Source organism: Scylla paramamosain, chromosome 21 (genome assembly GCF_035594125.1).
Source record: "Scylla paramamosain isolate STU-SP2022 chromosome 21, ASM3559412v1, whole genome shotgun sequence".
NCBI classification, from domain to species: Eukaryota; Metazoa; Arthropoda; class Malacostraca; order Decapoda; family Portunidae; genus Scylla; species Scylla paramamosain.
The window spans coordinates 18,970,767-18,997,180 of NC_087171.1; the positions used below are offsets into that span (position 1 = coordinate 18,970,767).

The 26,414-nt window shown below is 47.3% G+C and overlaps 1 protein-coding gene across 3 annotated transcripts in view; it reads right to left on the bottom strand.

The window, feature by feature from the left end:
• Positions 1-24,670, bottom strand: part of LOC135111177 (zinc finger and BTB domain-containing protein 44-like) — a 24,747-nt gene extending 77 nt beyond the window's left edge. The window contains exons 1-7 of one of the 3 annotated variants that reach the window (XM_064024247.1): positions 23,496-24,670; positions 20,265-20,310; positions 4,055-4,213; positions 3,324-3,442; positions 1,914-2,044; positions 1,421-1,745; positions 1-946 (exon numbers count right to left, since the gene is read on the bottom strand). The exon at positions 1-946 is cut by the window's left edge and continues 77 nt beyond it. In XM_064024247.1, the coding sequence (XP_063880317.1) occupies positions 437-946; positions 1,421-1,745; positions 1,914-2,044; positions 3,324-3,442; positions 4,055-4,213; positions 20,265-20,310; positions 23,496-24,353 (2,148 nt within the window). In that variant the 5' untranslated portion in view covers positions 24,354-24,670 and the 3' untranslated portion in view covers positions 1-436. Of the gene's footprint in view, positions 947-1,420; positions 1,746-1,913; positions 2,045-3,323; positions 3,443-4,054; positions 4,214-9,800; positions 12,465-17,460; positions 18,345-20,264; positions 20,311-23,495 lie in introns of those variants that run through there. The other 2 variants (XM_064024249.1, XM_064024248.1) reach the window with 2 other exon arrangements.
• Between the last annotated feature and the right edge of the window lie 1,744 nt (positions 24,671-26,414).

Genomic DNA, 26,414 nt, shown 5'->3' on the forward strand with positions numbered 1-26,414 from the left:
ACACACACACACACACACACACACACACACACACACTACCATGAAAAAGAAAATCTTAAATTATTCGTTATATATATACAATTCAAAGTGCCACAGACTTAACAAATACTTTAACCTCTTTCTTCATAATGACTGTCATGGTTTATTTTGATACAGTAATTTGATATATACACAAAATTGCCCATATTGTCAGGAATTTAAATTTTTTACCCCAATATTGTGATGTCCCTATATGGTAACCATTGAGAGTTTGATCACAGTCCTCAAACCCTTCAGTGTATTTTGATTTTACGTTTAGTTTTTACTTCCAGTTATTTTGCGACATTCAGATGTGCATCAATAACGCTTTAAACCATTAATGCCTCTTAATATTTTATAAGATCACCATACTAATAAATTTAGTACAGTCACTGATCATTTTGATTAATAAACCAGTTCAAGATGAGTTTGGACACATTCTGGTGTGTGCTTGGTGGTGTATTTGCCTGGTAAATATACGCCCGCATTTGCACGTAAAACTTGGTTTGGTGGGATGCTTGATCCTTAAATGAGAGTCAATGCTTTCAACATCCCGATACTGTTCTTCACAATGAGGGCACTGAAGTGGCTGAGGGTTATCAGTTGGTTTGGCTGCATGTGAGTTAAATCCTTTTTCTGGGTCAGACTTTACACCAAGGGATCGAAATTCTGCTTCATGTGAACTAGTTGATGGTATTGGCTGCTCAAAACTTTGTTCATCAGGTGAGGGAAAACCTAATATAACTTGATTAGTGGCTTCGTCATCGTCTTTGGCTTCAGTTTCTGTGGGTTGGGAGCATTGTGATGGCTGGGAACACTGTGTTGTTTGTTGGGTGTTGTCTGATGGCTGGGAACACTCTGCGGGCTGGGTACATTGCTTTTTGCTTGAATGTTCATCTTTCTCTTCCTCTCCTTCACTTACCACTTCCTGAAAAAAATAAATATTGAAATCTTACAACAGTTACATATTTAGGTATGAACAATGATTAATGATTACTATAGATGGAGTGTAAAGCTTTTCATCACAACAGATCTCTCTCTCTCTCTCTCCCTCTCTCTCTCTCTCTCTCTCTCTCTCTCTCTCTCTCTCTCTCTCTCTCTCTCTCTCTCGTCTCTCTCTCTCTCTCTCTCTCTCTCTCTCTCTCTCTCTCTCTCTCTCTCTCTCTCTCTCTCTCTCTCTCTCTCTCTCTCTCTGTTGCAACATTCCATCTCTTGTTATCTTGTACCATTTTTATCCATGGTTACAACTCTTCAGACAAAAAAATGCTGTTGGCAAGTGTTGTGAATATAGTCTTTTGTGTCCAGTGCTATAGTGAAAGGATTTAGACCTGTAGTAGCATATACTTTTCACAAGTATTTGCTTGATAATCAATTTTTTTTTTTTTCTCAAGAAAAAACTTACCTCTTTTACACAAGTCATGTCCACATCAATGAAGTCGGCAGGATTTATCATGCTCTCTATTGATTTTGGCCGAGCAGGTGGTGTTGATTGGCTCTGGGATGGAATTTTGATAGGCTTTGATGCTCTTGACACTGGAGGAATGTTGGAGCAGGATGATACAGAGGAGGAAGAATTTGACGAGGAACGAACATTGCCCATTGATAAGGGTTCAGTCTGAGGATTCACTGTGGCAGATGAGTCTGAAGGAGCCAGCCCTGAGACTTGGAGGATCTCTGCTGTTTTCAGAAGGGATGTTAGGTCCTCTGCTGCTACAGTCATCTCCCCCCTGCAGAGAAAAGTCCATACACTGCTGTGTTCACAATGAATGTAACATTCTGTATAATGGCATGCTGACCCTCCCCTCATGGTATGAAATATTTGATAAAGCCTAAAAATGATAGAAATACACCACCAAAGTATACTAAGTAAAGATGATGGTTGATGAATATCTTACTTGTATATATAGTTGACGATGCTGTAGAGTTCCTCAAAGCGTACATCCCTGGGCATGATGATGATCGGGTGCTGGCAGGGGTTGTCTCGCAGCACCCCTCGAAAGTATGAACTAACTGCTGACAGCACTGACTGTAACCACAAAAATAATAAAGTTGCACTACCTGTAGTGCTTAGCAAAACGAAATTGGCCTCTAAAAAGTTAACGTTGATCTTCCTTACAGATTAAATAAGTCAGAGTACAACTAAGTACATTCTTCCAGTGCTGCACTATAAAGAAATTACATATTCTGCAAAAAAATCTAGATCTGGTTATCAGAAAAATGTCCAACCAGGCGGGCGCATATGAGTCAAGTGTGGTGGAATCATAACCCTCATAAACACGGCTTAATTACCAACAAACTTTATTACAGTCATGTACCTTTGATGATGAATACATATTTATAAGGATTGCTGCTTCTGCCATCGTTAGCGTAATGACAGTTGCTCCACGTATTGCAGGGTCGGGAACCCAAAACAAGACATAGTAGCACAGTCATGGAAGGCGAGTGTTGGGGATGCCATTGCATACTTACACACCAGGAATGAGAATGTTCTTGTGCAGGCATGAGCTGAATCTTTAAGTAGCAGAGTCTCTAAGCACCACAATGAGACATGGATTTGTGTTTCCACTATTGTGGGCCATCTAGGTGATGGCAACTCAAGACTGACTGCATTGCTTCCCAAGTGTGTGTGTGTGTGTGTGTGTGTGTGTGTGTGTGTGTGTGTGTGTGTGTGTGTGTGTGTGTGTGTGTGTGTGTGTGTGCAGTACATATATTCCCTCCAGTCAAAATGAAAAGCATTAAGTTGAGATTCATATTGGCATTTTAAGAGGTGATTAGGATTGAATGAGAGAGAGAGAGAGAGAGAGAGAGAGAGAGAGAGAGAGAGAGAGAGAGAGAGAGAGAGAGAGAGAGAGAGAGAGAGAGAGAGAGAGAGAGAGAGAGAGAGAGAGAGAGAGAGAGAGAGAGAGAGAGAGATTTAGTAGAAATAATTTCATACCTATGTTTCACACCTATAAATATTTGTGAAACCTATGTTTCACACCTATAAATATTTGTCTAAACCTAAACACTGAAATACTACAAATTGATAGTCTTGAAAGTATGAACACCTGAATATCTTTAGGGAGGAGGATTGTTGGTGTGAGGATGGTAAGATGGTATATATATGTACTAAGGTATTAAAAATAATTCTCATTTGAACAGTTTGTATTACCATATACATTCAAGATTTTATGGATACCCCATCATCTATATTCTCCTCTACTTTGCTTAAAATGCCTATAATTTTTCCTTGGTACTTTCCATCTCACTCCTTTTCACCTTTCTTACACAAATGTCTCTTTTTTCTTCATTAATATAATACCCACCTTGTGTGCCTTGAGGGAGCGCCCCTGTGCTGTGAGCGTCACGTCCATGAAGGACTCGTCACGGGCCAGGGCCTCCAGCACAATGGTCAGGTGGTTGTTGTGCCGGAGCTGGTAACTCTCTGCAAAAGGGAATCATAACTCACTCAGTACCCTATTATTTTTTAGATTAATCTTTTCATTTAGTTTCCTAGCCGTCAGCAAGATTGGTAAAGGCTCCTATGACAACCTTCCCATAATAGATACTTTTTTGTCAGAGTGGTATTAGAAAGGAAAGGAAGCCCATTGATACCCATATCTTTAACTTATAATCTGTGGGCTACCATGTTGGGTTTTTAATTGCGTAACTTAAAACTGTAAATATCAAGGGGTGACTCTACATACTACAGCAACAACTGCTACTATTACTACTAATGTGTTCTGTTAGTCCTTCTCTTTCTAATGCAGTCTGTTACTCCTCCTCCTTCGACTACTGCTGTGTGTTACTCCTCTTTCTACTAATGCTGCCTTACTACTACTACTACTACTACTACTACTACTACTACTACTACTACTACTACTACTACATTTCGTAAAGTCGCGGTCACAAGTTTGTCCTGCTTCGTCACTATGATGAATCGTAACTAGCTAAGGTTCAAAGGTTTGAACAACGGTGCGTCTTGAGTAGTGTGAGAGTGCGAGGTGCCGGCGAGAGGGGAGGGACTCAACTAGTGACCTTGACTGTACATACTTACCTGGCTTATGTTGCTGGTTAGGTGTAGGAGGTACTGGCGTGGCCTCATCCTGATCGTTTCCCTCCGAAAGGAAATGCTCGGGAGACACTGGGATGGGCGCGTCATCGCTGTTATGGTGGCTGAATTCGCTGCCTGACCGATCCTCCGCCGTCTGCAGACCTGAAGGACAAGAACAGCGCCTTTAAGAACAATTTAGCATATGTATCCTCCAAAACAAGTTGTCATAGTGGACGTATCTTTTCTCCATGAGTGGTAGATGACTAGACTCAGTAATCAGGTTGTTAGTGCTCTCATTAAGGAACTTAAGACAAATTTGTAGATGGGGATGATAGGTAGAAATATTTATTTCATTCAGGGACTGCCACTTGTAGACCTGATGGCTTCTTGCAGCTTCCCTTATTTTCTTACGTTTCCTCTCCCACGCCGGGATGAGGGAGGAGAGCTGGTGGATTTGTAATGTATGTTGATAACGATGATGGTGGTGGGAGTGGGATAATGATGGCGTAGAGATCGTGGTGGTAGTGGTGTTGCTGCTTTGCAAAGTGAGTTTCAATAATTTTTTCTTATATCTGTTGTAAGAATGAGTATTTCCACCTTTTTCCTGCATGGCTTGAGGCGACACTTGCGTTGGGCGGTGGCGCCTCGAGATAGGGCACAGGCTGCCACGTTTATCTGATTATATTCAAGAAGTTTCAAGAAACTAAGTAAAAATTATGATACAAGACACTTTTTAATGGTTGCCTATCATTATTTCCTCCTCAGCGTGCAGGAAAAGTGTAAATCTTTTAAAAGTCATGACAAAACTACGTGATTAACATTTAATTAGCGTTTGTTTCGTTCAGCATCAAGTTGTTTTCGAGCAGTGGACGTAAATAATGAAAGTTTCTCATGCAAGCTGTTCTGGCGAGTTGGCAACACACAAGTGTGCCGGAACCAGCGGCGTAGTTTGATACATTATGTGATATAAGAACTTAAGGTAATCTAACTAGGGTTGACTTTGCAATTGCCGTCAGTGATGGGAAAAAAGGTGTGTGTGTGTGTGTGTGTGTGTGTGTGTGTGTGTGTGTGTGTGTGTGTGTGTGTGTGTGTGTGTGTTTAGATACGATATCTGAGGAGGAACTAAGTTAGGTAGGACAGATGAATCTTGGATGAACGTACAAATTCATGACGCGAACTTATTAAGGGTGAAAAGCACTGGGTAGCAGATTGATGCATACAGGTGAAAGAAAATGAAGCGAATTACGGTCAGTATGTGAGGAACACACTTGAAGACGTAATATGGAGTCTGGTGTACAAAACATTATGCAATCTTGCGGGCACCTCCTTTTACTCATCACGCTGTTATCGATGCAGGCCATGGCAGTATCAGACTCATGAAGTTCCGTTAAGATTTATACTGAGTTGCATACACTAAGATTGCTTTAGTGCAGGTGGAGAATTGTCTTAAATTACAGTGATGATGTAGTACAAAAGTATGAAATCATGTTCATAAACTCGGAGGAGACAGTGTAGCGGCTTCATACGAGGCCACGCCATATTCTCTGAAGCTAACGTTAGCATGGCGGTCTGGCGCACATAATGGCGGCACTTCTCTGTATTATAACTGTGAAACATTATATTACGTGTGTACTGCGTTCGTTTTACTGGATATTGTGAGTCACTCGGATGCTGCTTCAATACAAGATTCAGAGTTCATAGGTTTTGATTCGAGCTTGGGAACTAATCTCTCTCTCTCTCTCTCTCTCTCCATCCAGAAGATCGTGTCACATCGTCTTGAGCAGGAAGGAGTACTGAAACATCCTTAAATCGCTACACAACACAGCAAACATGTGGGTATTGATGTTATGTTGAACGCCACACTGAGCGATGCCGTCACGATTCTTGCTGCTGGTGAGTTCTGCCCTCAGTGATGTACGGTCAGCGACAGCTGTGGGTCCTACCTGGTATCTGTTCCCATTTTAAAAAGTTTGCACGATGACAATTCAGAACTCTGGCGTCAGTTTCAATAGTTTTCGATACGGCGGGTCGTTTTGAGTGCTGCAGCTATTTTTTTTTTTTTTTCCTACGCTTACACCGGTGCTGCCGAACACCTATTAACTCTGTAGTTGGTGTGGATTCTCAAGTTTGATCAAATGGTCCGGTGCAAATCTGGGTTGCGAAAGGAGTGATCAATGGTTCAGGAAAATAGTTGTGGTTACTCAAATTACTCAAACTTACAGTGTCACCTTCTCATTAGCAGTCAAAGGGCTAACAGCTGCTAGAATAATCATTAAAAACTGGCCTGGTGTCGGGAGATAGCCAGGCGTCCCTTGGCGAGGATAAACCGTGGATTGGCACTCGCAGTATCTGAGCCACGTGATATTTTGTACGTTTTAGGCGCTGATATAAGTTTATTGTTCATTCTTCAGTGACATTAATGGTATTCTGGCGCTCTGGTCTGTGGTCGCACAAAAGACGATTGGAAGCACAGTTGCATCACTTGTCAGCAATCGCCTGTTTTACTGAGTTGAGCACCAAAGATTATATCGCACCAGCATTGACTCAAGTACCCCGCAATGTCTAATGCCGCGCCTCCTGTCACAGTCCGCAACTAGGGCCAGATGGGTTCATTACGAAAAAGAAAAAAAAATGTTTAATTTTTACCTTTCATTCACCTGAAGGATCACTAGAAAACGGCGAAATAATGCAATGAATGAATATGATGCACAAAAATGTTTTCCTTGATTGCACAACGAACACATTTCTTGACACGGACTAATATCCTTAATAGACAAAATCAGATCAGCACTGCATTAATTCGTGGCTAATAGCAGGCTAGGCATAATGTGATTTTTCCCCCTTAATATTCCAGAACAACGGTACATGTGACTGTCTAACTGCGTAATTTAAATGTCGACGTCATTTTTGCAAATCTGCATGTTTACTCCACAGACCGTGACACCAGTGGGGAAGAAACTGACTCGGCCATACAGCGGTCTGTCTGAAGGAAACCCCCCGACCGCCGTCACCGCCTGATCCCTCCACTGCTAGAAAGGTAAATAACTTCCTTCAGATTGGTGATCCAAACTGAACATTCTCACGTTCACTCGGGAGAGATCTGGCTCCTGTTTAACCAACTTTTCTGATGTTCATGATCACGTTACATTCTTCACAGTGCATCTAATAACGTACATGCAACAAGTCTTTCTTCAGATTGGTGATCCAAACTGAACATTCGCACGTTCACTCGGGAGAGATCTGCCTCCTGTTTAACCAAGTTTTCTGATGTTCATGATCACGTTACATTCTTCACATTGTATCTGATAACGTATACTCATATATGTGTACGTACATGCAACAAATCTTTCTTCAGTTACGTATGTGTATGAATTGTGTGGCAATTGGATACGTAACCAAACAACTTCGGAAGAACCTAAAGGTCTGCTGCCGTGTCATCCTTCGTAGTAAAAGGTGTCACAGCGTGATGGGTAGTGTAATTGATTTTACGCTTCGTGTGTGTGGTGTGGCGCGAACCGAACTGTGAAGCCAAGGGTGGAAAATGTTGATATTGGAAACGAGTCGGTGCAGCGTGTTGATACATTTTGTTGTCCAAGTGGTACAATCAGTGTAGGAAGTGGAGCGCACGTGAACTTTACCCAAGAGTTAGGAGCGGCTGGGCTTAGTTGTAGGTTAACTTCCCTATTGGCGGCAAAGCGTGGATTTTCAGTGCATACAAAAAAAGTGGATCGCATTATACACGTCACGATCCTGTATGGCAGTTGAAGATAATGAAGAGATTCCACCTTGCTAAACTGAGTCTGATGGAGTAGTATTGCTCTGGAAGGTGACCGGACAAGTAGTGGAGCTGAGGAAACTTTCGTCAGTACTCAGACACACTTTGCTCTCTCACCACGACTGTCTTCAAAGGCCACATATGATTGGCCGGATTCCCTAGAGGGTTTCTCCTGTTAATAATATAGAAATCTTGTTAATATGTCCCTAGAACAGTAAAAACACTTAAAAAGGGAGTCTAACTTCAACTAGCACCTTTTGAATGTAGTGGAGGAGCGGCGCCTAGGTTTCAGAATACGGGCCTTGGGAGTGGGTCTAGCATTGTAGTGATAAGGGCAAGGCAGTGGTGGTGTGCCCGGCTGATGGACATCGGCAATAGCAACAAGATGAAAACATTATAATTTTAGAGAAAGGTACAATTCTAGAGTATGCAGAAGAATACAAAGCGGGATGAGGCTTTGAAGGTGGAGGAAACAAAACTGAGGAAGTGTTTGGGCAGCCTGCTTCCCAGCCCTGCGTATTGCCTACGTGTGAGGGGAGACGGCCGCCGCCACTGGCCACTTAGTGCTGGTGGATGTGCTCGCGTTCGAATATCCGATGTCGATGTTGTGTTACCCGATATGGCGGCACCCACGCCCGGCATGCCACACCAAACCTTGCCACTCACTATGCACGGCCGCCACACCACTCGCCGCCAGAATGTATATGTATGTATGTACGATCACGATCTGTCGAAGGGTCATCGTACACCACACGAAATATCTCTAAGCAGCCTGAGATTCACTGATTTAGCTTTCTCATTGCGGTGTGGAACAATTCACAGCACCAAAGGCAGTGTATGGAATCTTTATAAGCATCTACAAGAAAGGAGGGGATAAAAAGAACAGACCTTGCAGTTTCTAGCCAGTGCAATGCTTGGAGGTTGGTTTAGAACAAGAAAAGATGCCTCAGAGTGGTTAATAATTAAGGAAAGATGTGCCAGGTAGGAGTGAAAGGGTTAAATAACATCTCAATTTTCCTGGTGATTTGGGTTTACGGGTTCGTCAGTCACCGGTATTGCACAAAGGTTAACCAAGGGGGAAAGAATAACATTGCCACACGTTATCACTCAGGAGCATGTCTTCACCTGTAGACCACACACACCTACACACACCGGAGCCACCACCACCTGCCAGCCCACAGCAAGGAAAGGCTAGCTATGGCACTTTTGCAGTTGTAGAGTGGCAGGCCACGGCAGGAGCAGGGCACAGGAGTGTTTAGGAAGGAGTATGGGAAATTGCTGGCGAATTGAGGGGAGAATATATACGTGAAGGGGCAAGAGAGAGAGAGAGAGAGAGAGAGAGAGAGAGAGAGAGAGAGAGAGAGAGAGAGAGAGAGAGAGAGAGAGAGAGAGAGAGAGAGAGAGAGAGAGAGAGAGAGAGATAGATCAGGCATGTCACTGGTTATTCTATAGCCTACTTAACGATTAATTTATGCTCACAATTACAGCCTATGCTCTCAACAATAATTATGTATTAGAACACGACAGGAGAAGCAAAAAAGTCCCCCGTACATGAGTGAGTGGCGGACTAAAGGTTAGCACGGTTTTGTTTCGTTTCGTGACGATGACTTAAGAGGCAAGATCATGTGGCTGGGTGTTGTTACGCCTCAGGATGAGAAACCAACAACAAAGTGCGTAATTTTGACCGCATTATTGCTCCAGATGAGTCACGTAGGATGCGTGGGCGAGACTTGCTGGATTGAATTCAAAGCATCTTAATTTCTTAATTACGAATGCCTTTAACGTTAGGACTCACTTTATTTAATTGTTATATCTTATCAGATCATTCGTTAAGCCTTTCCCCTTGGCATACCGGTGTCGGCCAGCCTTTATCCTTTTATAGAGGAAAGAGAAATGTGGACCAGATGTTTTACCAGCCCAGCACGTGCTTCATCAGAAACACAAAGATGCTCGGCTGGACTAACTATAGCTCACCTCTCGAGGGTGTGTCTGTGTCCGTGGAAGAGTCGGTGGCCTCAGCCAGGGCGGGGAGCAGCTGCTTCACTAACTTTGACTCCTCGGGGCTCATCTCGCACATGTTTATTGGAGGCTCTGGTGCGGAGAGAGCAGTGTGGCCCATCACAGACGAGTAGGAAGAGTTGGCTGCGGGCTCCTGCACCGAGGCCTGACAAGTGACCGCCGCCGCCGCCTGGGCCGCTGCCGCCACGGAACAGTCATGCGAGGACACGTTCAGGTTGCGGTCCAAGTCACTCCTCATGTCCCCGTGCAGGTAGGGCATCTCACTTGGCTTGTTGAGCATCGCTCTCTTGGAGGGCATGGGAGTAGGGTAGAGCAGGCTCGTGGAGTAGTGGTGGGTCTGGCTGTGCTGTTGGTACTGCAGAGGTTGACGGAGGCGGGGCAGACAGCCGGCGAAGTAAGGGCGTGAGGTGGGGCGAGTGTGGTCCAAGATGTCCTGGAACCTCTCGGGGTGGTGGTGCTGGATGTGTTTCCTCATGTTGGTGGTGTTGGTGTAGGCACCCACGAAGGAACACAAACGACAGATGTAGTGGCAATTGTCCACCATACCGAAGTAGCGCCATACCCGCGAGGTGCGCCGCGTGGAGCCGCTCGTCACGATCCCCACGCCCATACCCACACCCCCGCTCACGCCAGCAGCGGGCAGACCGGTGTCCAGGGCGAGGCTGTCTGCCGCCATGGGCGTGTTGGGATTCACGTTGTTGTTGTTCATGGCGGTGATTTCCTACACGAAGACGTGGGGAGAAGGAAGAGAAGACAGAAGGCACAGTTCACTGCGAGGAAGCGATATACTCCGGAAGACGTGCGTGGGCCGGTGTGTGCAGATCGCGGCCGGACTCAGGGACGGGGTGGTGGGCCGTGGGTTTTCCGGGCGGGGAGGAGTAAGGTCCTGGCGTCATCACCTGATACCACGCTTCGGATGCAGCGGACGCACACTCACTACACACTGTCACAGTACACAGTGGTCTCGGATGTTGTTTGTTCACTACAGATCATACTCTGTACGCATGCAGTGATTTACGTGAAGCATTTGTGCACCGGCGGTCGGTGTGACGGTGTTTCCTCGCTGAGCCAGGAGCAAATCCACCAAGGAGGGCAGAAGGGCTGCACACTCCCTCCCTCAAAAAACAAGGTTTTACTTAACCTCAGACGCCCGCTCATAGGCTCTGCTCGGCACTGACACCGCCACGGTCTCCCTTTTTTGACCCTTTTAGTAATAGGTATAACTGGGATTCTCTCTCTCTCTCTCTCTCTCTCTCTCTCTCTCTCTCTCTCTCTCTCTCTCTCTCTCTCTCTCTCTCTCTCTCTCTCTCAGTGAAGTGGTGTCTTTTCCGTCATCTTAATTGTCCTTTCCCCTCCGTTCTCTAATCTCCTCTAAAGTCGGGACACACTAAGAGCACGTCACTTGTTGCATGTTCATCACGTCGAGTAACACTGGTCTTGTAGTGGAGGCGAAGCAATCGTATTGTTGGAGACAGGAGCTTTCCGCCACCCGCAGGGTCATGAGTGAATCTTTCAAAGTTACTTTCTTTTTTTTTTATTCGCGGATGGCACTGGTTCACTACTGCAAATGGTTCAACTATACTTTCAAGATACAACATCCACTATATGTACAAAATGTTCATAATTTCCATTGTTAACCAAAAGTAGTTCCAATTTTCTTACATAACACTTATATAATTTTATCAGAAGTACGAGGAACACAAAAGGAACGTTCGCAAGTGAGGTTGGCACTATTGGCGGACGGGGGGTCGGGAGTAGTGGCCGGCGGTGAGGGGTGGGAGCGGGCCGCGGAGCTGTCAAGAGAGTGTGGTGGGTGGCGCGGCGCGACAGGCGAAGGTGGCGGCGGCGGCGGCAGGCACTGGTGCCTCCAAGACTTCCAGACACACACAATCCTCGCTCCCGTGTCCCTCACGTCGCACGCACCGACACCTCCAGGCAGCACCCAGTGAACGAGCCAGTAATGTAGACGCCACTCCCGGCACACCTGGATGGGCGCACATCACCTTAAGACTCCTCGCTGTGGGTGGCGTTTGGGTGCGGGTTGGGGAGGGTCAAGACGAGGCAGGTTATAAAGGTGATGCGGTGGCAGGCGGGTGTCTAGAGGCTAAGTCACGTAAGCGACGATGAGAGCCATGTGGAGTGGATGTGGGCGAGGACACCTTCGTCAGGGAGTGAGGGAAGGGAGAGGGCGACAGTAGGGTGAGGCCTGCGCAACGGTGGTCGTGCCTGTAGCTGTCTTGAGACCCGGCGTTCGGCACCACAGTGGGAGAGCGAGTGAGGCTGGCCTGGCCCGCTGATACTCCAACCCTGATATCTGATATCGACCGATACTGCGCGACCCTTTCACCCGACCACGGATTCGGCTTCACCGGCGTTGCAGAAGAAAGAGTGCTCCATGTCCTCACAGTTCGATGTATCCGCTGTATTTCTGTCAGTTACTCCGGCGCGACGCTTTGGACGTCGCTGAGGGGGCAAAATTACGAGCAAGTTGGTGTGGCAGTGCTCTCCACCAGGATAATCGGACACCTGGGCTGATAAGTGTGCACCGGCAGGCAATTCCAAGTTCCCTGGGAAGGAGAGTCGAGACAGATTGCCAAGAGAGCGGGGAGAGCATGTCGATGTTGAACAGACCCTCCCTCTAAAGTTAATTTTCCTGTAGTAAACAAATGACAAATAAACCCTATCGTCATGGGCGGGTTCGAGCCTCCTTGACCGTCGTGCATCGTCTCTTGTGATGGAGATGCCGCACCGTCTGATAACAAAGATAATGACATCGATAACCTGCCGGGAGAAGTGTGTGTGTGTGTGTGTGTGTGTGTGTGTGTGTGTGTGTGTGTGTGTGTGTGTGTGTGTGTGTGTGTGTGTGTGTGTGTTCACCCATAACACAATGCCTATTAAGCCACCATCACGTCTCGCTAAGACGGGACGTCTAAGGCCGTAGGTGGGACAGTCTGAGGGCCGCACGGTTGCTTTAGCAGGATGGGAGAGGAAGGGGAAAAGGGAAGCTTGGGAGAAAAGCATGCCATAAAGCGTCGCTCTTTCCCCTTTCATCTGTCATGGTTCTCATCCATTGGTAAAAGAAGAATAACAATGGCGTCACTAGGAGATACTGGCCTGAAGCGTGGCTCTCGGTGTGGTGCAAATATGAATTTGATACTATGTATTATCATTTATCAGGTGGCACTTTCCTCTTTTGTTGGTTTCCCCGGTACCAGACTTATCATCAACGCGACGACGAATTAGAACCGTACTACAGGTAGGAGGAGGAGGAGGAGGAGAACAGGAAGATGGGTCTCTCCGCCGTCCGCTTCTGACGTGCACAGGACAGCGTTACATAATGCCTACGAATGGCCAGTATCACGCATACTTTTGTCAAACAATAAAGTTACCCATGTAAGAATGAATAGACTACAATCGGCCGGCGTCTGAAAACATAGTCATATCGATGAAGACAATGTCACAATTTAGATAAACACTCATTGAAAAGTTTATCATAGATTACAGCCGCTTTATCACAAAAGCACTTCAGAGAATTGTCGTAGTGAAGTATGCTGATAGCTGTGTGTGGCACCGCCGCTGCCGCAATATTACTTTTTGTCTCTTTTTTATGAAAGTTATAAAAGAGATTGAGTGTCTTTATCCCTCTTGTATGGTCGTTTCTTCGTCTGTTATCAGTCTACCAGCGCCTTCTTCCCATCCAGACTCATATACGAAGATGACGCGGCCGTAGAGACTCTGATGCAGCCATTTTTGTCACGGCGTGGATCGGACATGACGTTGTAGTGTGGCACGGAGGCTGTGTCCCCCTCGCGTGATGTGGGGCTCGTGCTGACCCCCGCAAACATTTGGAGGCAGCCTCCTGCCTGATAACACCAGAAAATACAATCGTTCCCGCTGTCAGGAAGCCCTTTGTTGTGCTTGTTGTGGAACGTTAGTAGTGTAGATCACTATAAAGCAAATTTTTAGCAGTGAAATGCTATATATATTTCACTTTACGCTTTGGTGTCCCTTGATTAAAAGTTGAATGATTTGTTAAATGTAATGTAACGAGATGAGCAGCAGCCACCAATGATGTAATTGATTCTCAGGACGCTTCCCGAAACTTGACGCATATAATATTCATTTGTTTGTTGAAAGGGGAACAATTATACGACACTTGCAGTTCCTCACGTGCGGCGCAAGAAGTGATCTGTGGTGACGGATCTCTTACCTCAGGGAAATAACGCAATAATAACAATAATAATAATAATAATAAAAATAACAATAATAATAGTAAACCTTGTGAGAATTAATAGATATAGCAGCAGCATCCTCGCCTTTCCCCAACAGTGAGTACAGCATCACAGCATCAAGGTTCTTTGCACGCTACATTGGGAAGCGGTTTCTCCTTCATAATGCCTTGTTCACATGAGTTACCGCTAGTTGATATGTGACCCTTTTCTTCCTCTGAATTGCCTGATAACATACATTCCCGGGATACTCAACTGTATGTCTCGATACGTGTCACAGCACTCGCCAACGTTCAGTCTGTTGTCCTAATTGCTTGATAAATTCAGTACACCCGCCACCCCCTGATTCATGCTCTAAAGAGAGAGAGAGAGAGAGAGAGAGAGAGAGAGAGAGAGAGAGAGAGAGTCGCACAATACTGATTGAAACTTTACACGAATGGGAAATTCAAGCTTTAAAATTTTATCTTTGAAGCAAAAATCATTATAGTCACGTCGAATTCAGGCAGCAGTGAGCGTGGCAGACAAAAATGCTCCGAACCATCCACGAACCTCAAGTATGAAGCCGTTTCGATCATATCCAGAGTCATATTTATAACTGTTAGATGCATAGTATTACACATCCTGCAAATTATTTAGTGCTCTCTAAACATGAAAGTGTGCCGTGTGTGTGTGTGTGTGTGTGTGTGTGTGTGTGTGTGTGTGTCACAGACTATGAACAAAGGAAAGCACCAACAGCAACCAAGTTAAATACTTATGTTACAGAGCTAAACCCTTCCTTGAATGTTCATGATGTTTATATGACAAAATACATACCAGATTATTATCGAGTGTCTCACACGAATCAGACTTATGTCTCATAAAGTAAGAGTGGAGACAAGTAAATAGAACCGTACATCGGCCCCCCTCAGGACTTGCTCTTGTGATAATAACTCCATACAGACAGCTAACAATGTAGTGATTGCATGTAAGATTTCGGAAGATTGCCAACAGAGATGTCCAGTGTTATATTTCAGAAGTATGAGTGCACTCTTAAGTGAAAATGTGCAAATATGCGCATGAAGCACTTGGGAGATATAGGTAATTGTTAATATGCCCGCTTGGATGCATTATTAATTGGACAAAATATTTGGTCATTAGCTTACAACGTTTATTATGTTACATTGTTTTGTATAATGTAAACAATTTAACTAATCTAACTGCTTACCCACGAGTAAACTGTTCCTGAGGAGGGTGGCTGGGTGATGGGCGTCCCTCTTCAGGTTTTCAGGGTGCTTGTTACGGAGGTGTTTGAGCATGCTGGAGGTGGAGTTGGAGTGGGGGTCCCAGTTCATGGCGTGGCCGCACAGGCTGCAGATAGTTCGCCGCCGGGCAGCACTCTCGAATTCGAAATACTCCCATACCTTAGAGCGGCGGGAGGACATTTTATTCTTTCCTTTCGCCACTTTGATGGTGAAGTATGATGAAAGTAGCCGTTCAGTCTGCCCCTCAGAAGATTCTTGTTTCCAAGGACAGCTGGCTTGTCATTGCCTTTGAAGGAGGCAACAATGCAGTTTTTAATCACACCACGATAGTGTAATATTTACAGCCACTGGTGAGCAAAGGTGTTCTCAGCCTTACGGTCACTTTTTCTGCTCTGCATTCCACAACAGAAAAAAGCCAAACATTTCTTCATGGTCATGTGTTGCTTTCAGAAGGCCGTTATGTCACCATCATCGTTTGCAACGAGGGTGACGGAAGCCCCACCCTTATCCCTCCTCCCCCATGCGCTAAACCTTCCCTCAGGGGCTCGACGCCTTTAAAGGTTTGCCTTGCTCATTACTGTGAGAAACATCAATTTTGTAAGATATTTTGATACAACATTCAAGAGTTCTGTAAAATGCATCCAGGATATTGGAGACTTGTCCCGGGCGCTTCCGACACACTGCTGTGAGAGGCTGTTCCGTCACCTTGGGAGGGAATCCTGCCCTACAACCTTTATTCTCGTAGCTATGCAAATTCATAAGCTAATGTAATTTCTTAATTTTTCGGTGTGTTTTTGTGGTTGAGCAGTTCGGGGTCGGCGCACTGCGTGGTGACGCATGTGCGGACAACTTGAGTCCACCAGAACCAGCACGTTCTCTCAGCGCGGCCGCTACTGACTCACCAGAGTATGCTTCCCGGAACTTTCACGCGCCACATATTCAAGGATATCTCTGCCACTGATAGAAAATTTCTGGAAGAACAAATTACCACCATTAGAGGAGGTTAAGAGTGTATTGAACCCCAGTAAATGTTGGGGTTCAGTCAGGCTGCTAAGCCCTCCCTCCCTTCCCCTCAGGGCCCTCTCGGCTGCCGTGGCGACAACCTAACTGTTGCCAAACAGCGTCATCCTATACAATCCTAATCACTTCCCGAAGAGACGCCACATGTGCCACCTAATCCTGTCCACTCATAGCTTCACTTTACGAATGTGTGAAGTTCACCGTATGTCCAATAAGGAACTAATAAGCTCGTGACCGGCAGCAGCCGGCTTCCCTGGTCGCGGTACACGGGTGCCAACCAAACTATCGTACTGGACCACCACCACCACCACAGCTGTACGATTGAGGCTCACAGGGCTTATTTCCACTCACTCTCTACAGTCATCATAACAGCCCAGACACGCTCTGGAGAGTTATGTAACAAAACTTTATTAGCTTTACGTTCGAGTTAAGTGCGGTGAATCGTTTCGGAATTATGACTCGGTTAAGTGCTCGGGCCCGAGAACGGACGAAAAATTATGATATCTATTCTCCTGCGATACGGCAACAAGTTATGGTAACACACTCCACATGGTTTCGAGACGAGGCCACAGCCGCACACCCACATGTTTCGTACCACGTGATCTCTGGTTCATCAAACATTTTACAGCACGATGCAGGTGCAGGAAGCTGTGGGGCCTTCAGGCAGCACTTCCCGGTCACTCCAGCACGCTAAATCAGTGGTAGTAGTACACCGAGACTCTAAGTAACTATATGGCTGTCTCACACTGTTTGTTGTCTGCCTCGTAAGAGTAATGTCACTGCTATGATAGCATGTGTGTGTGTGTGTGTGTGTGTGTGTGTGTGTGTGTGTGTATATATATATATATATATATATATATATATATATATATATATATATATATATATATATATATATATATATATATATATACTATCGTAACTATTGTTTTAGGGTAGGGAGTCAACAGGTGACGGGTGTGATGCAGCATCAATTGCATCTTGTCCTCAGCGATACGCGCGATGGCTGGCATCAAAGGAGCAATGTGCAGGAGGCGCCACCCCCTGTCTGGGCGCTTGATAACAAATATGGAAGAATAATTCCCTCAAGTGACCGGCGTGCGGGCGGCAGTACACAGTACTCACCCTGGACGGGCGTGTGCCACGTCCACCGCTGGGCGGGTAGGAGGCAGGATGAAGGGGTGGCGGGCTGCGGCTCATCGCTGCCCCTCTGCTTCTTGAGTTCCTCGCGGTGCTGGGCAAGGATGCGGCAGATGGCAGCCTCTTCCCGATTCTGCTGGTGGGGCCGGTGTGGATGCTGGCGCCCAAGGCCGGAGCCTCTGCCAGCCCCGGCGTTGGTGGGGTCGAGAGCGGCAAACTCCACGGGGTGCCTCAGCTCGAGGTGCCGAGCAATATTGGTGGTGTTGCCCACGTACTTGATCCTGACGGGACACAGACTGCACTCCACCTCGCTCCGCCTCTCGTCCACAAAGCTGGCCAGCCGCCACACCTTACTCCGCCCAGGCATTTTCCCGCGCCGCGCAGTATACACAAGAAGTACACCGCTTACCACCACCACCACCACCAACACCTGCACTTATTCCCTGTTACCACCTCGCCGCCGATATTTATTCATTCCATCGATTATTTCCTGTGACACACGTACCACGTGAAAACTTCTGAGGGTGTGCGTGGTGTGGTGATAGAACACCACGATACACTCGTCGCGCAGTGTCCAAGGGGTGGGTGTAGGGCTGGCAGCTGAGATGAGGCAACACGTACTCTCACACAGTAAGCGACTCAGTCTCCCACAGCCACCAGGCATCACACACACTGAGCCGCCGCCGCCGCTACCCTCCCTCACCTCACCCACAACTTGATCGCCGCGACGACCAATCATCGCGCACATCCGATTATCGATTTCCTCGCTGGTCGACCAATCAGCAAACGACGCTAGAGATCGATCAGGCCGTCACGCGCAGCTCTGAGATTGATCGTCTGCGCCGTTCGATCAATACAACACAGCGCCCCTTATTTTCTCGCTATTATAATTAAATAGATACCTTTGCAAACAGACAGATCTTAGGATGCAACACGTCCACAGGTGTCGCAGTGAGGCAGGTGGCGGTTGCTCACGCCTTTGCATCGCCACGGGGAATAGTGCGCCAACGATTCTTGTTGCAATGTAAAATGATGTTATCGACTTATTTGCTGTTAATTAATCATTCATGAGATATTTCTCACTCGTGTATCTCAAACCAACACAAGGAAAAGTTGGTAAAAGAACACACACACACACACACACACACACACACTACAAGAGCAAAATTATTTACTGAAGGTAACGTACGTACTACATATTGCATTGACAAATACCTCGTGTTAAACACGTGGCTAACATTTATTTATTTATTTTTTTTAAGTTACGGGATTAGCAGTATAGTAGTAGTAGTAGTAGTAGTCTCTCTCTCTCTCTCTCTCTCTCTCTCTCTCTCTCTCTCTCTCTCTCTCTCTCTCTCTCTCTCTCTCTCTCTCTCAAGCATCGGATGGCTCTGTGGCACAGCTCGCCCGCTGGAGAAATGTTGCGAGTTGAGTCTGATTCACGACAGTTTATTGGCGGGAGAGGAAGCACTGTATAACCTCCAAGCTGTGGTTCTGTGACTCTCTCTCTCTCTCTCTCTCTCTCTCTCTCTCTCTCTCTCTCTCTCTCTCTCTCTCTCTCTCTCTCTCTCTCTCTCTCTGCAGTCCTGTATGCCTCGTCGCCCTTCTCAATACGTTGTCTCGCTGAGTAGTTTAAGTGGCTGAGGATGCTGTATACTAGATGAGAAGTGTGTGTGTGTATGTGTGTGTGTGTGTGTGTGTGTGTGTGTGTGTGTGTGTGTGTGTGTGTGTGTGTGTGTGTGTGTGTGTGTGTGTGTGTGTGTGTGTGTGTGTGTGTGTGTGATGCAGTGCGAGAGGTGGTGATTGTATAGTAGCAATAGTGGTGCGACATTAACCTCACCATCACCACCACCACAACCACCACAACCACAACCGCCGCCGTTGCCTTCTCCACCGTCGCCGCCGCCGCCGCTGCCGCTGCCATCGCCACCACTATCACCATTACGGCGAAAGCCCTCATCATCATGGCTATCATCATCATCATACATAACCCGTAGCAGTACCACCACCATCATCATCACCATCATCATCACCATCACGAGGAGAGCTCTTGTCATCATGCCCACCACCACTACTACCACCACCACCACCGCCTCCTCCCACCACCACCATCATCATCATTACCACCAAAACGATGATCATCAGATTCTCGTTACGGGGAACGAATTTCAGAAAATGCTTCAGGAACCATCATCGGCGTGCAAGACGGTCTATTTTGGCGTCCACACACAGCCAGTCAACAGCCTTCCCGCTCCAGGCGCCTCTCATACCATCTGTCTCCACACACACACACACACACACACACACACACATTCCCTGACGTATGGTAAACAACTTCAGTTAGGTTATCTTAGGTTCAGAAAGAGCGCAGTCAGGTAGTCAAGTAAACAAGTAAACCTCCCCCTTTCTACTCCAGTCTGACAGGAACTATCACCTCAACAAGTTTCTGAATAAGTGCAACGATTTTCCACGCGACACTTCTTCCGGGAATAAGTTAAGAATAAATGCCAATCTTGTCTGGAACTGCGAGTGAAAGATCGCTGGAGTCGGAATAAAAAATAGATTAAGCTCAAATGAACGTTAAGTGAAAATAGGTAGAGACGAGGCGTGTGGAATGACATTTTCATCACCATTAGGGGAGGCGCCAGAGGGAGGGTGGTGACAGCAGGAATACTGAGGAACAATTAGAGAACACTTAGTACTAGAGACGTGAGTGTGGGGTGAAGGAGGTGAAGAAATCAAGTGAGTGGAGGGGAAGGTATACGTGGTAGAGTTATGACATTACTCACTCTCTCTAGGGGCGTCGTCCAGCCTTGTCTCCGGGTTGGTTGTCGTCTGAGGAAACAAGGAAAAGAGGGAGTCAGTTTAATCTTTCTTTCTTCAGGGAAACTTGTTGATGTAAAGGTATCTATCTACGTACACCCACATATGAAAGTTTCTCTCTCTCTCTCTCTCTCTCTCTCTCTCTCTCTCTCTCTCTCTCTCTCTCTCTCTCTCTCTCTCTCTCTCTCTCTCTCTCTCTCTCTCTCTCTCTCTCTCTCTCTCTCTCTCTCTCTCTCTCTCTCTCTCTCTCTCTCTCTCTCTCTCATGACCTCTCCACACCTGCAATTTTTTTCCCCCTGTCATCACACACACACACACACACACACACACACACACACACACACACACACTCACAGGAAGTGAATGACAGATCCTCCCTCCTCTTCAAACACACACACACACACACACACACACACACCAAGCAGCAGGCGCCGCAGTAGTGGCGGTAGCGGCGGCGGCGGCGGCAGCGTCCGTGGGTGGAGCAACGCACCTCCCGTATTGCTGCTTTTGTTCCTTGAGCCACACCACGAGTTTCTTCGAGGCGGCGGCATCGACCGACGACCCGAGAGGGAGGGGGGACACTGCCGGTCGTGGCGGTGCGCGGAAAATGCAAAACTGGCATCTCGATCCACACCAACCTCAGTAATCATCTCTAATGATAATTACTTTAATGACGGATGATGATAATGATGATGGAATTATTCTGATGGAGACGGATGATAGCAGCTACGAAGGCGCCTGCTTGCTGCCTGCTGTTGGCTGACTGGCTGGCTGTCTGGTTCCTTTGGCCTCTCTCAGACAGCTGCCTGTTTCTAGTATCGCGTGTTGCGTGTGTATGTGTGTGTGTGTGTGTGTGTGTGTGTGTGTGTGTGTGTGTGTGTGTGTGTGTAAGTACAGTGACACCAGCACTGTCACGCCAGGATGTTGAACTGTCTATATATTACTTACATATATACTGACGTGAGTACTTCCACATCTACGCAGTTACGTCATGTGAGGAAGGATTATTTTTTACCTGAATCTCCCTTGCTAACACACACACACACACACACACATTTATAGCGGTTTACGCAGTGGCGGCGGGAACAAAGCTGGTTATGCATGCACATCATCTACATTCACGGCTATACTTCGTCGCTCAAGCAGTAACAATGATGCTGTAATGAGAAGTACAGTGCGTAGTATACTAACACTTGGTATGCTAACACTTGCTCGGGTAACACTTGTCTCTCTCTCTCTCTCTCTCTCTCTCTCTCTCTCTCTCTCTCTCTCTCTCTCTCTCTCTCCGGTGATAACCAACACCACGCTGTCATCACACGTAAAGAGTTATCGAGTCCTGTGGTTTGGAGATTAAACGCCCAGCACGCCATGCCATACCGCACACCACGTGACAGACACACACCTCGACTTTACGCACGGCATGGTACACTAGGCACCTCAGCATTCACTCAGCAGCTACATCGTATCCACCACACCACACGCCCGGCCTCTAATCACATACCAGACTTCAGTGACATGACACTACCCCGTCTCACATTTGAGGTATCGATTCCTGGCCCAAGTATTCACTCCACACTCCCCATACATTGAAAGAGAGAGAGAGAGGGGGGGGGAAGAGAGTAGAGTGGTTACATTTCCAAGTTCTAGTTTGCCGCCGCCACCACCTGTACCTCCGCCACCACTGCCCCTCGTCACCGCCACCATTAGGGGACTCGGCAGGGTGGGAGATAGGGAGGAGAGATCTAAATGAGCCCTTCTTACTGCTACTGGGCGATGGGGCTTAGAAATGAGCTGCCGCCGCACACCTGAGCCGCCGTGTGTGTGTGTGTGTGTGTGTGTGTGTGTGTGTGTGTGTCGACAGTGACGTGAATTACGTTATCATCAGCTCATCACTTCATTCCCTTTCCCCTTTTCCTTCCCCCTCCTCTTCCCTTCTTCACCTACCCGCCACTCATCTTGTGTATCGTGTAATCATAATTGCGATATTGTTGTTATAGTCCAGCCGATCGATGTCGTTATTATTATTATTATTATTATTATTATTATTATTATTATTATTATTATTATTATTATTATTATTATCATCGTTGTCATCATTATGCATAGGAGGCCTAATCTTTCCATCTCACCATAGCTTACCACCATCACCACCATCACCAAAGGGAGAGAAAGAGAGGAAGAGGAAGAAAGAAAAGGAAAGGTTAAAAGAAAAAAGAAAAATGACCGTATGTCCGGCTATGGAGGGAGGAAGACTGAAGGAGAGAGGAAAGGGAAGAGAGAGACAGACAGACAGACAGAGAGAGAGGAAGTGGAGGATGGGGTAGGAGAGGGAAGAGGAAGGAAGGGAGGGGAAGAGAGAGAGAGAGAGTCAACAAAGGGAGTGGAAAACCCTGCCGTGAACCTTGAACCGTAATGATGATGATGATGATGATGATGATGATGATGATGATGATGATAGTCTGGGGAGCGAAGGAGGACGAAACATGGCAAGAATTTTTTTGTGTGTCCTTGATGATGATCGATGGTAATTAAGAAAATAATAAAATAATTACAATAATCACTATAATGATGAAGGGGGGACTAATGGCAGGGTCGGCTTGGGGGAAGGGACGAGAAGAGGCGGGAAGGCAAGGCTGGAGGGCGGGCGATAGGGAGAGAGGGAGGGAGGGGCGGCAAGAGAGAAGAGAGGGAGCGCGCCGCCTGCAGGAGGGAGGCAGAAGGCTAAAAGTAGCAAGAACTTCGCTAGTCTAATCCTCTCCGGAGATCCTCGACAGCTGCCGCCTCCAACACGCTGTATGAATAAATTAGAGTGAAAGTGACCCATGCACGTCTGCTGGGAGTGGAGGAGTGACGAGGAGTGGGTTGCGATGCGAAGGGAGTGGGAGAAGAAGGATGGGCAAGGTAATGGGGAGGGAGTGTTGCTGCCTCGACTCAGGAGTGGGAGTGGTTGGTGATGGATACCGGCTGGAGGGTTGCAGCGTGGTGGCGGTAGTGGTGGCGGTAGTGGTGAAGGGCAGCGTGTACTTCAAGTATTCAAATTCACCGTATCTCCTCCTCTGACAAGCTATATGTAGAAAGAGATAAGATAAACAAACAGTACTGAATGGAGCGCCAGTCCTCTCGCGCATCACCTGTCAAGGCCTCGCTGAGTCGCGCCCCGCGCACCGTATAGTACTCAACACTAGGCAGGAACCCACCTTCATGAAGGGCCTCGCCGGCGTGTCCCGCACGTGTGGCATGTGAGGGGAGAGACCTAGCGCTCCCAGCCAACCCTGGTGGTGTCCCGGGGACGTCTGCGTGCGTGGCTGGTACTGGTGCTGGGGGAAGCCGTGCAGAGGTGGCGGCCGATTGTACGTGGGCGTGGAGGTGGTGATGGGGATGTAGGGCTGTGGACGGCCCAGGAAAGTGTGTAGGGGCTCCCAATATTCCCACTGGGGGCTGCTGATCTCCCCCGCCAGCAGCTGGCGGCGGGTGCGATTATACAACGCTTTCAAGTTGTTGAGGCGTTGTCGGGCTTCGTCGCCCGAGACATCCTTGCGACGAGTTAGGGCAGCGGCGAGGGAGGCCCAGATAGCTCGATGGTTCTTCTTTTCGCTACTAAACTTCGCCTGCCACTCATCGCTCGTGTACAGTGAGATTAACTCCAGCGTCTCTTCGTAGGTCCAGTTGCGAGATCGACCTCGCTCCATCCCTAATCCCTCTCCAAGTTCTCCCCACCCTCCCCAGCTGACCCCACCACCACCATCCATGTTCAGTAGGGCCTGGGGCAGGGTAGGTGCCCTCGGGGGTCCTCCCACGCCGCTCATGAGGCTGCTCACAGTGGAGGTCGGAGTGGAAGGTACCGAACGAGGCACGCCCGAGGGTGACAGCGAGGCTGTGTTGTCCGCGGTCATCGGGTTGTGCATGCTCATGTTGATGTTAGAAGCCGCCACGTTGTGCCCCATGCCCGCCCCCGCCACCAGGCCCGCCAGGCCCAGGAGCTGGTGAGGGGGAAGCTGAGGGGGACCTGCCAGTTGGGGCATCTCGCTACCCACGTTCCCTCGCTCAGTGTTCATGTTTGTTCGCACTTGGTAAAGTAACACAACAGCACAGACAGTTAGTCACAGCACACACTGCCTCGCACACACACCCGCACACCTTCACTACAACATTTGGACGCGGCCGCCGCTCTAGTCTGGAGAGAACGCGGGCGCAGCTTCAAAACATTTGCGTTAACTGCTGTGCGCATGCGCTGCTGGGCCTTCAGAGCGTCACGAGGGTCGTATCCCTCTGATAAAACTCACAACATCCGCCCCTATGGAAGCCATTATCATTTGATGATCGTCAAGTCAGCGCGACCCCGATATAAGCCCCCCGCACCCCGCCATCAGCCGCCTGATCATCATCATCACCATTATCATCATCATTACGCGGGCCGCGCCGGACCCAAACGAGCGCCGGTAATGATGATGATCATCATTACCTGATGACACGCCAGGAAATGACGATGGTAATGGCAGGGCCTAATGATAGTTTGTGTGTGGAGGTAATATTACGGAATATAAAATATAAGGACTTCGATAACCCAACCTGAATACTCCATCAGAGTGTTGACCTCGATAGCACACACTGCTTCCTCGCCGTAGCCTCATGTCCCTCCCATCCATCACCGCCCCTACACTATACCCCAGCCACCGCACAACTTACAATAATCCACCCCCTTTTCACTCGCATTACCACGTTTCCCTTCCCACTCCCTCACACTCGCTCCTACATTTCCTCTCTCCTCGTCTTCTCTATTTCGACCCCGCAACACCCTGCCCTCGCGCCGCTGCCGACGACTTGAGCGCCTCCTGCACCCCGCACTCCCTTCTGGCTTTCTTTGTACCGCTATCTCTTCACTACTATTATTACTTTTTTTTATACTTGATAATAGTAATTTAAGTAATTTACTTCTCTCTCTCTCTCTCTCTCTCTCTCTCTCTCTCTCTCTCTCTCTCTCTCTCTCTCTCTCTCTCTCTCTCTCTCTCTCTCTCTCTCTCTCTCTCACACACACACACACACACACACACACACACACACAAGAGCGTTTGTGTCGCTTTTTTTCTTTCTTACTCACTGCCTAAGTTTATTTTGTCAGATAAAAGTTCTTACTGTCAGTTTCTGTTTGGATATTTTGACATTCCAATTAGATACGAGTTACAGCTGCAGTAGTAGTAGTAGTAGTAGTAGTAGTAGTAGTAGTAGTAGTAGTAGTAGTAGTAGTAGTTGTTGTTGTTGTTGTTGTTGTTGTAGTAGTAGTAGTAGTAGTAGTAGTAGTAGTAGTAGTAGTAGTAGCAGTAATGGTGGTGGTAGAGGTGGTGGCAGCAACAGCAGAAGTAATTGTGATAGTAGTAATAATGGTGGGGTGATGGTGATGGTGGTGGCGGCAGTAGTAGAAAATAAGTTTCGTTGCGGAAGACGTAATTGCAGTGTTCAACATTTCCTTAGTAATAATTATGTTAACAATGGTGATTATGTTTTGCAGCGGGGCGGCAGTGCAGCGCCAGCACTGGAACAGACACGGAATCGGCCTCGGGGGTAATGATAGGGTAGTGAATGTAGTGAATGATGCAGGAGCGGGGAATGACGTCTGTGGCGGTGGTGGTGGAGGTGGTGGTGGTGGTGCGGGTACTGTGTGCTAGCCGCTTAGACCTAGTGTTGCATGACTCCCGGTGGAGTAGCAAGGTGTATTGAGGCACACTATTGATCCTCCTCCTTCTCCACCTCCCGAAGGAGACGGGAGACACACGTGGCCAGGTAGTGCACCGCCGCGCCTCGCCGCGCCTCGCCTCGCGCCTCTCAACTTTGCTCTTCGACGTAACCACCGCCACCTGCGGCTTGTTTGTTGCGGTACTTTTTTTAATACTTACTTTTTATCATTCTGATATTTTTTCAAATTTTATTATGTTTTCATAAATGAGTAGTATGTGCTACATTACAGCGTTAGTGAGTCATTACAACTGTAGAACTATTATAGTAACACAGACACATACACACACATCTATGTGTGTGTGTGTGTGTGTGTGTATGTATATATATATATATATATATATATATATATATATATATATATATATATATATATATATATATAT